The sequence below is a fragment of the Otolemur garnettii genome, unplaced genomic scaffold, assembly GCF_000181295.1.
Source record: "Otolemur garnettii isolate 467f Iridium unplaced genomic scaffold, OtoGar3 scaffold00025, whole genome shotgun sequence".
Lineage (NCBI taxonomy): Eukaryota > Metazoa > Chordata > Mammalia > Primates > Galagidae > Otolemur > Otolemur garnettii.
In genome coordinates, this window is record NW_003852420.1 from 21,548,564 (window position 1) to 21,562,753 (window position 14,190).

The 14,190-nt window shown below is 39.3% G+C and overlaps 1 protein-coding gene across 1 annotated transcript in view; it reads left to right on the forward strand.

The window, feature by feature from the left end:
* Window positions 1-6: 6 nt before the first annotated feature.
* SFPQ (splicing factor proline and glutamine rich) overlaps window positions 7-14,190 on the forward strand; it is a 15,346-nt gene continuing 1,162 nt past the window's right edge. The window contains exons 1-10 of the mRNA XM_012804122.2: window positions 7-270; window positions 1,248-1,436; window positions 1,734-2,035; window positions 2,146-2,241; window positions 2,756-2,952; window positions 3,146-3,230; window positions 3,698-3,815; window positions 5,142-5,190; window positions 5,273-5,394; window positions 14,061-14,108. Coding sequence (XP_012659576.1) covers window positions 76-270; window positions 1,248-1,436; window positions 1,734-2,035; window positions 2,146-2,241; window positions 2,756-2,952; window positions 3,146-3,230; window positions 3,698-3,815; window positions 5,142-5,190; window positions 5,273-5,394; window positions 14,061-14,084 — 1,377 coding nt within the window. The 5' untranslated portion in view covers window positions 7-75 and the 3' untranslated portion in view covers window positions 14,085-14,108. The remainder of the gene's footprint in view (window positions 271-1,247; window positions 1,437-1,733; window positions 2,036-2,145; window positions 2,242-2,755; window positions 2,953-3,145; window positions 3,231-3,697; window positions 3,816-5,141; window positions 5,191-5,272; window positions 5,395-14,060; window positions 14,109-14,190) is intronic.

The following is a 14,190-nucleotide window of genomic DNA, read 5'->3' on the forward strand; positions in this document are numbered from 1 at the left end:
CCGCCCGCCGGGGGTCCGGGCCCGGGCCCGGGGCCTAAGCAGGGCCCAGGCCCCGTAGGTCCCAAGGGCGGCAAAATGCCTGGCGGGCCGAAGCCCGGGGGCGGTCCCGGCCTGAGCACTCCCGGCGGCCACCCGAAGCCGCCGCACCGAGGTGGCGGGGAGCCCCGGGGGGGCCGCCAGCATCACCCGCCCTACCACCAGCAGCACCACCAGGGGCCTCCGCCTGGCGGGCCCGGCGGCCGCAGCGAGGAGAAGATCTCGGACTCGGAGGTGAGTGCCTCCGGAGGCGACGCGTCGGCTCCCCTAAGATGGCGGCGGCCCCCTGCTCGCCCCCGCCCCCGTGCCGGGCCTCCATTTTGTCGGCCGCCGGAAGGGGCGCCTGCGCGCGGGGGCGGGGCGGCCCGCGAAGCTGGGCGGTGGCGCGGCGGCCAGTCGGCCTGGGATTGGCTGCCGCGTTCTGCGCTCGGCCTGGCGCGGACGGAAAACCAGGGAAGGTGGCCTTTCGGACGGAAGCACCGGGTGGCGGGACTGGGACATGTGGGAGCTAACGGGGCCGTGGAACTCGGGTAGTGCAGAGCGTGAAGCGTGGGGTTGCAGGGAACAGGGTGTTTCCTGTCTTGACAGCATAGGTGCAAGTCGTGCGCGTGACGACGGGGTTTAGGTTTTGTGGTTGCTTGTATTTTGATGTTTATCTGTATTGCGATTTAGATTGTTCAGTATATTCACCGTGGATGGTGTGGTTTACTTTTAAAGGAAGTGTCTGTACTTGAGTATTCTCGATTATTTGGCTTCCTTTTAGATGATAGAGTAGTGGTCATATTAGAAATTATAGATTCAGGCCTGCAATCGTAGCACTCTGGGAGGCCGAGGATCGCCTGAGCTTACGAGTTTGAGACCAGCCTGAACAAGAGTGATACCCAGTCTCTACTAAAAATAAAAAAACTAACTGGGTGTTCTGGTGGACGCCTGTATTCTCAGCTTTTAGGGAGATAGAGGCGTGAGGATCCCTTGAGTTAGGGGTTAACCCCAGGAGTTAGGGGTTGCTGTAAACTAGGCTGGCCTTACCACACTCTAACCTGGGGCAGGAGTGAGGCCCTGTCTTTAAGATAAAATTCAGATACGTAAAACCTTGATTTTGAAGGGATCAGAAAAATAGCTGACAACACATTGTGTTTTGGGAAAACAAAATGTATTTTTGGCGTTACTTGCAGAAGTAACTTGTGTTTGAAAATTTCCTTTTTCATTAGGGGTTTAAAGCCAACTTGTCTCTCTTGAGGAGGCCTGGAGAGAAAACTTACACACAGCGCTGTCGTTTGTTTGTTGGGAATCTACCTGCTGATATCACAGAGGATGAATTCAAAAGACTATTTGCTAAATATGGAGAACCGGGAGAAGTTTTTATAAACAAAGGCAAAGGATTTGGATTTATTAAACTTGTGAGTGTGATTGTTGTATTTTATTTCGAATTTAAAGGGTAGTTCCTCCCACTTCCCCCACTCCCCCAAAAAGCTTGGCTTTAGACCAGGAAGAACAAGCTAGTTTTTCGGTAAATGAAAAACAAATAACTGCTATTTTAAGGGTGGTTGTTGGTATCTAAGAAAAGGGGAGATAGAATAGACAAAGCTTCTAACCTACCTGAGTGGCATCATTGCCTGAAGACAGTGTTTTTTGAACTGAGCTTGGGCATTAACAATTTTGATCTCCTTAACATGAGTGTCTCTCACACTTAACAGGAGTCTAGAGCCTTGGCTGAAATTGCCAAAGCTGAACTTGATGACACACCTATGAGAGGTAGACAGCTTCGCGTTCGTTTTGCCACACATGCTGCTGCCCTTTCTGTTCGTAATCTTTCACCTTATGTTTCCAATGAACTGTTGGAAGAAGCTTTTAGCCAATTTGGTCCTATTGAAAGGGCTGTTGTAATTGTGGATGATCGTGGAAGATCTACAGGGAAAGGAATTGTTGAATTTGCTTCTAAACCAGCAGCAAGGAAAGCATTTGAACGGTGCAGTGAAGGTGTTTTCTTACTGACAACGTAAGTTGTCTTTCCTTTTTAACTCTAGTAATTTCTATTTATTAACTTAAATGAAAAGGTGGTGGTAAAAATGGAACATAATTAAGATGGAATCATTTTTTGTTAATTAGAACTCCTCGTCCAGTTATTGTGGAACCACTTGAACAATTAGATGATGAAGATGGTCTTCCTGAAAAACTTGCACAGAAGAATCCAATGTATCAAAAGTAAGATTGGTTAAATTTTGGCAGTTTTTAAATTAATGTTGGTGTAAAAAACTTGCTGTAGTTATTTTCCAGTTTTGCTGAGAATATGCCAAATTCTTTGATACGGCTATTGATAAAAATCTCAGGCTCAGAAAATTTGCAATGTTGAAGTTCTAATTCATGTAGCTGTTTGTTTCTGAGGTAGGTAGATTCATGGGAGATTCATATGCAGTCCTGTTTTCATCCTTGTGACAATTGCATTTTAATGGATCAAAAAAATAAACTTTGGCTAGAGGAAGACAGATTTGGGGAATCAGGAATGTAGGTTTTATTTCTAGTGCTCATGTTTTCTGTTAACGGATCATTTTCAGAGTACCTTTGTTGTAAAGATAGTTTATAAATCAAAGTAGTTTTTCCCTTTTGTATTCCTTACAAATGATAGGCCCAGAAAAAGACCAGTATTTTAAGGGGGGATCAGGTAATAGTTCTTGTTATATACATTCTAAATCGGTTCATGTTTATTTTTGTGTATTAGGGAGAGAGAAACTCCTCCTCGTTTTGCCCAGCATGGCACATTTGAGTACGAATATTCTCAGCGATGGAAGTCCTTGGATGAAATGGAAAAACAGCAAAGGGAACAAGTTGAAAAAAATATGAAGGATGCAAAAGACAAATTGGAAAGTGAAATGGAAGATGCTTACCATGAACATCAGGCAAATCTTTTGCGCCAAGGTAAAATGTCTTCTGTGTGAACTTTGCTAATGGGATCAGTTGCTTTCTTCTTTTTCATTGTTTCAGGCTAACTTGAAGGTACAAAGAATTAGGTTACAATGTTTGCATTTGTTAAGTATAGAGGATCAGTTGCTTTCTGAACTTTCTAGAGCCTCGTTAATGTGAATCCAAAATACTATTTTCCAATGTTCAGATCTGATGAGACGACAGGAAGAATTAAGACGCATGGAAGAACTTCATAATCAAGAAATGCAGAAGCGTAAAGAAATGCAATTGAGGTAAAACTTTATTAAATTAAAGCCTTTACTCTTCTGAATGACTTTTCTAACCTTTAGACAAAAAAGATAGACTTCAGGGCAGCACCTGTGGCTCAAAGGAGTAGGGTGTTGGCCCCATATACCAGAGGTGGTGGGTTCCAACCCGGCCCTGGCCAAAAAAAAAAAAAAAAAAAAAAAAGATACACTTACCCTTGTAGGACAGTTAGGTTAAATAAATTATATATAGAGAAGTTAAAGGTTAGTTTAACGCTTGTAATGGAGGAGAGTATAAGACTGTCATTAATTAATCTTGTTTTCTTGGCCAGAATATCTTTAGTGCTCTGTCCTTACAGTTGTTCCTAGTTTTTATTTTTTATCCCTAAATTAGATTTTCTAAAGTTCTCAGGCAAATTACTGGCTTTCTTCCAATTGAACTTTAGAAAATGTAGGTAACACTTTGATTTATATATCTGACAAATGTTTTCCAGGCAAGAAGAGGAGCGACGTAGAAGGGAGGAAGAGATGATGATTCGTCAACGTGAGATGGAAGAACAAATGAGGCGCCAAAGAGAGGAAAGTTACAGTCGAATGGGCTACATGGATCCAGTAAGTCAGCTTTTGTTGCCTGTCTGATTGAAGTTATCTATAGGACTTCTAGGTACCCAGAAGGGAATTGTACTCAGTTAAATGTAAGATCTGTGCATGCGTGGTGATCATGCCTGTAATACCAACACTTTGGTAGGCTGAGGTGGGAGGATTACTTGAGGCCAGGAGTTAAAGAACAACCTGGGCAACAACTGTCTCTACCAAAAAAGAAAAATTAGGTGGGTGCAATGGCTTGCCTCTGTAGTCCTAACTACTCTAAAGGCTGAGGCGGAAGGATCACTTTTTTTTTTTTTTTTGAGACAGCCTCAAGCTGTTCCCCTGGGTAGAGTGCCATGGCTTCACTGCTCACAGCAACCTCCAACTCCTGGGCTCAAGTGAGCCTCCTGCCTCAGCCTCCCAAGTAACTAGGACCACAGGCGCCCACACAATGCCCAGCTATTTGTTGGTTGCAGCCATTATTGTTGTTTGGCGGGTCCAGGCTGGATTCGAACCCACCACCTTAGGTGTATGTGGCTGGCGACTTAGCCGCTTGAGCCATAGGCGCTGAGCCCAAAACCTGTCTGTTAAGTAATATCTTGGCTCAGCATCTATAGCTCACTAGTTAGGGCGCAGGCCATATAACACTGGGGCTGGCAGGTTTGAACCCAGCTTGGGTCTGCTAAACAGTGACAACTATAACAACAACAATAAAATAGCTTGGCAGGTGCCTATAGTTCCAGCTACTAGGGAGGTTGAGGCAAGAGAATTGCTTAAGCCCAAGAGTTTGATGTTGCTGCGAGCTGTGATACCATGGTACTCTACTGAGGATGACGAAATTATACTGTGTCTCAGGAAAAAAAAAAAAACTCACATTACGGTCATTTTTTTGTTTTTTACAACCGTATTGTGTTTGATTTGCTATTGTTTACATGTTCAGCTGCTCCTATGGGTCAAAAGATTTCATTGGCTAGGAAGTCTTATAGGTCTTTAGATAATTAATTGACTTTAGCCTTAGTTATCAGAATATTGAAGTCTTTTTTTTTTTTTTTTTTTTTTGGAGACAGTCTAACTTTATTGCCCTCAGTAGAGTGCCCTGTTGTCAGTTCACAGCAACCTCCAACTCCTGGGCTTAAGCGATTTTCTTGCCTCGGCCTCCCAAGTAGCTGAGACTTGCACCCGCCAGAATGTATTTTTTGTTGCAGTTTGGCTGGGACCAAGTTCAAACCCACCACCTTCAGTATATGCCACCTTCAGTATAGGCACCGCCCACGGTATTGAAGTCTTGATAGCCTAAATAATGTTTGGTCCAAGTATAGGACATGTATAAGAGAGGGATTTTTCTTTCAGAGAGAAAGAGACATGAGAATGGGTGCTGGAGGAGCAATGAACATGGGAGGTAAGTATGAAAATTAAATTTAAAATATATCATTAGAGAGCAGTATTCCACTGGATATGTAACCACCATTTTTGTTTCCTAGATCCCTATGGTTCAGGAGGCCAGAAATTTCCACCTCTAGGTGGTGGTGGTGGCATAGGTTATGAAGCTAATCCTGGAGTTCCACCAGCAACTATGAGTGGTTCCATGATGGGAAGCGACATGGTAATGTATCTTGTGGGACCTAGTACCAAGGAAAATCTCATTTTCACGACTTACGTGTGTTTTGTTTTTTTTTTTTTTCCTTGTTTTTCTTAAAATAGGTGACTGGATCCTCTCAGTTTTCCCTGTCATACATAAATATGTAATATTGAGGAATACTTTGGCAACTTAGCATTCCGTGTTGGTAACCTAAATATACGGTTGCCAATGAGAAGTCAATGCTGTTAGTATGTGGAATTATCTTTGGCAATAGTAGGTTTAGGTGCTTTTGAACTCTAGTGCATGGCAAATCTAAATTCTAGGTGCTAGATAATGTATCTGATTATTCTACATCCAAGTAAAAGTGATCAAATGGCAAACTGCCATTCTTTAAGCTGGTTATTTGCCATAAGTAGGAATTAGACTTGTAGTTTGTAGCTTTAGGCATGCTTTAGTGACTTTTAGGACTTTGACCTATATTTGGTGTGGCTTCTATCCCATGAAAAGGGAATTGAGTGTTTTGACTCGTCGTTTCCCATCTGTTGGGCCTGTCTGTAGGTGCACCTTCTAAAACAAAACTCATCTGTATTTTGCTACACGGTAGCAAAACCCAATATTTTAAAGCATACTAGTAGTGTGCATTTGATCGGAAACTTCTTGATGCTATCATGTTTTAGTTATACAGATAGCCTGTTTAGAGGGTTTAGAACAAACAAGTGAACTGGTAAAAAGTGACTGCATTAGGGCATTACAAATCCTGAGGACTGAAATTTGGTGGGTTTAGGAGAGTGGGCTTTTTACAGCTGGCTTGAATCTGATTTAGTTCACCTACAGGCTTTTGGCAAAGGAGGGGAAGCTGCAGTGTGTGGCTCATGAGATTCATTTATGAATAGAAATGTAAGGGTTTAGTGGAGGGCCTCACCTATTTAAAATCTGCCTATGGCTTTCTGACAATTAAAGTTAGAATTGTAAATGGCTGGTTGGGTAAAATGTAGTATTGTTAGCTTTCTTGAAATTGAATTTTTAAATTACGTAGGTAATACTTTGGTTTATTTACTTCCTAAAGACAGATTGTTGGGTATGTATCAAATTTTAAAATCTAATTTTACATGATCCCACAATTAAAAGTTCTTGTATTCTAGGTAACAGGTAGCTTCTGGGTTCTCAGCTATTTAGAATTACCATCAAACCCCCAAACTTACCTTTTAGTTCTTAGTGATATAACAATGCGCAAAACTCCTATAATTGTTAGGATTTTCAAAAATAAAGGATTGAGGTTTAGTTTTTTCACACAGCTCAGTCCATAGTATTTTGTAAAACAAAAAGTTGAAATTATGTAGGAACAGTTAAACTCTGATGCATTTTTAGTTTTGATTTGGAGTAATGCTTTTAGTAATGGATTTGTTTTAAATGGAATTAGAAAGACAGTGTAGGCTGCTGTGTTTGCATACCTACAGGGTTCTGCTATTTGGGTACATATGCTTCCTATTTTAAGTCAAGAAGTACCTAAAACTCCATGGAATAAGGAGGTTACTGCTTTATTGCAGTCACTTGAGCTTGGTGTTATACCATTTGGGAGGTCTCTAAAACAAGGAATTAGAGCAGAGTGTACTTTTCAAAGACCTAAGGGGAGACGGTGGGCTGACATGAAGGTGGGCATTCAATTTGCAACAATGCAGAATAGTCCTGTGAACCTAATTTGTCTCTGGTTATAATAGTGATGGCTCTGAAGGTGGAATACCTGTGAATATGGCAACACAAGTTTTTTGATGAAGTTACTGTGCCGGTTAAGTGACTAAATCTATTAGTCTTTTATGCTTTTTCTTTTTGTAGTCTGGTAGCATTTTATTAAAACTCTCAACCTTTTAAGATTTCTGCAACTTAGCAGATGTGTCTTAAGATCTTGAAAAAGCACAAGGTTTCTTATGCAGCACATGCCACTAACTGGTGAGTAGGTCTTTGTCACTTCATTGAGTGAATTGAATCTGTCTGGTTGGGCTTCTTAGGCTTACTTGGAAGTTAAATTTCCTGTTCAGACCTTGAAAGTGAGAGTTTGCAAGCTTTTCAGTGGGTTAATCTGATGTGAAATTTCTTAGAACTCATTTTGGAATGGATTTTCACATCTGCACTAATTCTTAAATTTTTTAGCACTACAGGGAAGATCTATTCTTTGAAACAGGTGTATGAGAATGGCTCAAGTGGGAACATACCGCAAGGCATGTATTATCGTAAACTAATTTTCAAATTACCCTTTTTTCCTTTCTATGTTCCCGGTACCTGTGGATCGACTCATTGGTGATTGTATCGACGAACGTTGACTACGGAACCTTCTAAAATATTTACTTAACACACATGGACATCAACTACATATAATGAACTGTTAATTACTGTTCCAATAGCGTACTGAGCGCTTTGGGCAGGGAGGTGCGGGGCCTGTGGGTGGACAGGGTCCTAGAGGAATGGGGCCTGGAACTCCAGCAGGATATGGTAGAGGGAGAGAAGAGTATGAAGGCCCAAACAAAAAACCCCGATTTTAGATGTGATACCTAGGCTTCATTCCAGTTTGTTTTTGTCTTTTCTTGTTTAGATACCAATCTTTTAAATTCTTGCATTTTAGTAAGAAAGCTACCTTTTTATGGATGTTAGCAGTTTATTGACCTGATATTTGTAAATGGTCTGTTTGGGCAGGTAAAATTATGTAATGCAGTGTTTGAAACAGGAGAATTTTTTTTTCCTTTTTATTTCCTTTTTTTTTTTTTAACTGTATAATGTCCCTCAAGTTATGGCAGTGTACCTTGTGCCACTGAATTTCCAAAGTGTACCAATTTTTTTTTTTTTTTTACTGTGCTTCAAATAAATAGAAAAATAGTTATATTGATCTTCAACTTTGCCATTCATGCTTCTATGCACATTAGGCTAGGTATTCCACTTCGAAAGCATGAGAATGTCTAGGCCTTTGAATGGCATATGCCATTTCTGGGAAATGTATCTGGAGGCTAAATATTGCTTTCCACAAATAATTATCCCCCCTTGTTTTAAAAAGAAGAAATGCATATTGAAGTAGTGTTATGATTTGTTTGGCATTATAGGAAGCAAGCTGGTGCTAAGTATTTTTAATGGTTATGTAAGCAAAGCTGAACTGTAAATCTTCAGGAATATGTATTAAGATTATGGAATGGGTGTAAGACTTGTAGGGGGCGAAAGTGGGTTTGGTTAAATGGATATTTTATGGCCCTATGATCTATCCTTTCTTTGAAAGTTTTTGAAAAGTGGAAAGATCATTTTGTTGCATTTCCCCATTTCTTGTTTTTAAAAGAACAAATCCCAAGCCCTACAAATGGCTTGTATTGAACTTTTACATTTGAATTAAAGATTGTTAAACATGAAGCCTTTTCATGTATTACTTCAAGTGATTTATAAAGGTGGGGTTTAGTTTGAAAATTCAAACTTGAAAATACGATTTAGTCACTTATAAAGTAGGTTTAGCTATATATATACATTTGTATTCTGCAACTTTTACATCTCCTTGTGCTACTTCTGTTAGGCAAAATATGTAGGACTATAAAAATCTGTTGGTCCTCTTTCATAAGAGCTAGTGGTTATTTGTTAATAACAAATAGGTTTGCAGATAACCATTGTTATAAATTTGTTAACTTGTTTTTACGTAGTTTCATTTTGATGTAGCACTAAATCTGGAGAGAGTTGCTCATGCTACACAGTGCAAATATCCCTTATTCCCAACATAAAGCTTTGGAATGTTTCGATGGTGTTGTCAGTTAATTGTCAACTTCATTGAATCTCCATTAGAACAAGAGACTTTCTGACTACTAAAGTAGATGGTTTACTGTTGCCTGTGAGTTCAGTAGAAGCCTGATTTCCCAGTGTAAATATGTTAGAGGAACAACTTCTAACAGTAGGTAAAGTAATTGAGTGGTTTGGCCTGGTTCTTAGGTATGTTCCATTCAAATCTATACATTATAATAGAACTCGTAGTATGGAATGTGTCTTCCTCCTTTTCACCTCTGTTCTTGGTGCTAATTGGCAAAAGAAAAATTCTCAAACCTTTGTTAATATGCTGAAGGTTTATAGTATTGTGCCTGAGTACAAAAGGGGGTCTATTGTTGAAACAACTGAGCACTTTCTGCATAGGAAACAGGATAATACACTAGTACTCTACTAGAGTATAAAGGCATCTCTCCAAATTCTGGTTGTATGACGGATAGGTACGTGGTGTGCTAATTAAGGGAGAGAATATCATCAGAAAATATGCTTATTTCTGTCCACCAGCACACTTGGAATAAGTAGTTCTGCCTTCATACCATAATTATATCAATGAGGAAGTTTTATCCCAAGTCATTAAATTGGTGATAACATGAGATTTTCTGTATGGAAACGGGTCTTGATTTGAAAGGAATCCATTATAGTTTGGTTGAATTGTACAGTAGGGACTCTACTAATGATAAAATAAGGGGTGTTCATGGGACACCCACAGAGGGTGAATTTGAATGTGTGTGGGTGGGGGCTGGTGGGAAAATGGGAAAATCTGCCTATAAAATTAATGTTTCAGTTTATTTTTCAGATTACATGCCTTTCTTTATAAGGGATGCTGGCACAGACCCCTAAAATAAGCTTTTGGTAGATTGTACCTTTGAAGAGTGGTGAAAGATGCTAATGGATAATCTCCTGAAAGTTGTGGCTTTTGTTAGCCTTACTGTGGGCTATATAGAATTGCTAAACGTTGTTTAGCAAATAATGTTGCTTAGTTTTCAACTGACATTTGACTTTCCATCAGTTACCAAGGGTTGTATGTAAGCTTATTCAAATAGACTTTCAGTAAGTCTTGCAATGTATACGATACTTCTTAGCTTAATGTGAATTTAAATCATCTTAATAGTTTCCTAAAAGTTGATAATGAAACTTGGGGTGGGAAAGGGAAGGCAATAATTTTGAAGTACATTAGCCATTTTTCTCATTTAAAGAAAACCACTTACCCCATTTCCTCTTCTCCTCTTTCTCTCATAATTTTTTTTAAGAGGAACACTGGTTGTTTTTAAACTTGCTTCCTAATCTTTAGTTAAAAACTGCATTCTCCAAGACCCCCTCAGTGTATTTAATAGGTATCTTACAGGTTTTAACCCATTAGCTCCACATTAGTGAAACCATAATCCTCTTTGTTTAGAGCATTGATTATACTCCTGAGAAGTACTATAAACCCCACCACTCTTTATAGATGTATTATACCACTAATATAAACAGATAACAATTTGGGAAATTGTAATGTTACGCCTGTGCAATTTTTGTAAGTGGCATATTATGGCAGATAAAAATTTAGATACTTGGCTTTTCTTGGGCAAGCCACGAAGTTGTGGCGGAATGTTTTCTGGTGTTCTTGGACTGCAATTGTGCACTATTAAAGTAGTGGCCTGCTACATAACTACATTTAGCCAGCATTTCTGCAGTGCGTAACTGTGAGGAACGTAGTACCGCAAATGGCAATGGACATTAGGACCCGGATGTAGTATTCCTGCTTGCTCCAAGATTCTCATTGCCGACTGCATACAGGTAGGTAACAAGCAATATAATCTAACTTGGTGACTTGCTATGTACTTTTATTCCGTGGGCATTCTGACATCACACTTCTGACAATGAAATTACAGTGCAGCACCAAAACTTGTATGGTGAAGTTAGCTTATCAAAACTGCGTGGGCTTGGGGTTAGAGCTGTAATTTGTTAGGCAGAATTCAGTGCTGTTGCAGTTCTCATATAAAAAGTGCAAACTTGACTCTTTGGTATATCTGACTCAGTTGTGTGGTTTTCTTTAGTTGCACTGTAACTGAAGATAACATGAAAAAAAAAAACAGTGGTGTGGGGGATGAGGGAACCAAACCATACTTGGGAACTAGAGTGCTTTTAGCACTTTGACATGGACTGTGTATGTAGCATGTGATAATTAGTGTCTGTTGTAGCAAACTGACCTGCCCAGAGGTTGGCATATCAGTAATTTCATTATACAATCTTGGTAATTCTGCAAGTTGAGTCAAGACTAAAAGTACAGATTTTTTTTTTGTAATGTGATATAACTTTTTTTTTAAAAAAAAACATAGCCTCCATGGAAATACCTTTGCTACTAACTTGGGCTTAGATGGGAATCTAACGTGAATAGTTCAAGTTATGTGACTTGTCTAAATATGTCTATACTCTAAACCTGGGGGAAATTGGTGTGGAAGATTGACTTGCCTACAGTTGAATACGTGTTGGGAATCATTCCCAATCATAAGATTCGTCGTATTCTGTAGGATCACTGCATATGTTCAGAGTAGCATTTTGAATTTGGTTCCCTTAGCTTTAGGGATACGTTACAGTACACAGTGTTTTATAAGAAAACATAAGTCTTCAAAAGCACCTTCTTTTGTTGCTTAGGACTTAACCTTTGCATTACTTGTTCCAGACCCCAATCCAACTTTGGTCTCTGAATTGGTTCTTAGCTAGTGTGCATGAGAAATAGCTTTCATGTAAATGCTTTCTGCTCTATAACTTGAAAGTTTGGCTTATTTTGCATAAATACTGGTGAAACTCTTCCTGACTATGAGAATTTTCTTTCATTGTATCAAGAAATATAGCTTACTCTTTGGCAAGCAGTTCACAAGGTGGGGACAAATTTGTAATTTATGTAGTCCATTAAAGCCAACAACTTTTGACTCTCCTAGACTCTTGGTAGAGAAACAGCAAATGGTGACTAGTTTAGCTCTCCTATATTTATAATATGCAGATCAAACATAATGCTGAGTACTAGTGACATTGAGTATCAGTAAATTGCATAGAACCCTGATGGGGGTTTTCTATGTCATAATCCATTAAATCGGTGGCCAACACTTGCTACCGGGGTTTAGTGTTTGGGTATTTAGAAATAAAAGCTCAGGTTTATTTCTTATCAGTCAATAATTTTCAGAGATTGTACTTAGTATAATGTATGGACTAAAGGAACATCATGGGGTTGGGGGGCTAATTTTGCTTTATTCTGCTCACTGCAAGATTATTAGTCTTTTGCACTTGAGAATGAGAAATTTGTGACTTCAGTCTTACTAGTTCAAATTTATATGTAGCTAAAAATTGTGAATCTTAGTTACAAGTGAGTTTTTTAAAAAGTACTCAGTCCAAAAGCTGGGAATTTCAGTGGCTTTCAGTAATAATGCTATACCGAGGTGCTTGCATTGTATTTCATAATCTTTTCTTGTTACAAACCAAAATTATTCTTTTTAATGACAAAAAGTTTTGAGTTCAGAGTTGTGATGCCAGAATGTATTTTCGTACTGTTAGGCCCTTGGAACAGATACCGGTGCTTTCTCAAAGATGAAAGAAATGCAATGGGTGCTCTTCATGCAAGGTTGCAAACCTACAAAGAATGCATAACAGTCTCACTTCCCCAATGAAGAGATGCGTGTGACTAGTTTTGGACTTTTAACGGGGGTTGCATGTCTCCTATTGTTAATCATTGTCAGCTGCAGTGACATGATTCACAGTCCTGCATTTACTGCCTTTCCCTGAATGATTTTGGACAGGTTTTAGAGAGCCAGGATGCTTGTTCTGGGCCTTTATTTGGTTTTGGCTTTAGCTGATAATGTTTCAGTGCTGTCAGCTAGTGCAGTTCTCAAATGGCTGCCTATTAGGGAAAGAATTCAGAGGATTTGACTGCTCCTAATCATCTGTCATTGCTGCTAGATAATGATTGGCAATTTTTAAGACTCAATTGTGGAAATCTCAACAGTTGGTGATAAACCATCAGCCATAAAAATGTTGCTTTTGAACACCAGTGCTGAAAAGATTTTTTTTTTTTTGAGAGTGAAAAAGGGGGCTGGATGCAGAATAGGATAATCTGGAGAATTTGGTGGGAGGGAATGCAAAACGATATAGTATCCCTTATGGATGGTACATGTGCAACAGGGAACTCTTACTCATATGCCCTTGGTAGTAATGATACAGGGTGGAAGGAAAACCTACAACTTGAATTAAGGCTGATCTTCTGTTTTTGTGCACTGTGGCCCTGCCAGGCATATAGAGAAAGTGAAGGTCTTCTCCCTCAGAACAGCTTGGTTCCTTGCTGTCCCAGTACAGCATAGCTTTCCTGTCCTAACCTAAAGCTCAGTGAGGACTTTGGGGGAAAGAATGAGAAAAATAGGATTGCAGGATAACTACTGCAGTGTTGTGTACTTTGGGAAGGGGTAGGGAATTCTTGAGGATTCCTGATGAAGGTGGTCAGCCCACCTGAGAATGGAAGACATACTTGATTGAATAGGGAGCAGAGTATGTGCTTTTATATGAAACGACAGAGCTGATGTTCAAACTCATTTGGTGAGGTAAACGTTGTCACATACCTTCACATAAGGGATAGTATATTTTGGGTTGCAGTCAAACTTCATTGTGCTCAGACTGGTGAAAATAGGAGTTAGGCTTTTACATTTTACAGAAGATACAGTTTTCATTTTAATTCAGGTGTCTACTTAACTATATTATATGAGAATAATTTTAGATTTTTTCACCCATAAAGTTTCTTCCTATTTTTTTAAGCTGTAACCTACCCCCAATCTTTGTCTCTGGAATTTTACTCTTTAAATTTTGAAGTTAACTAGCATTTTCAGACCTTTATTTTATACCCTTGTCTTTTATATTAACTTTTTCTTATTATTCTTTAGGTAAGAATGATTGATGTTGGCTGATACTGGAGTGCTAATTCACTTGAAGTAAGTTGCCTTCAGGGTGAAACTTTTATTTTTAAAGTTTGTTTTTGTTTTTTCTTTTTTAGAGACAGTCTCACTTTATTGC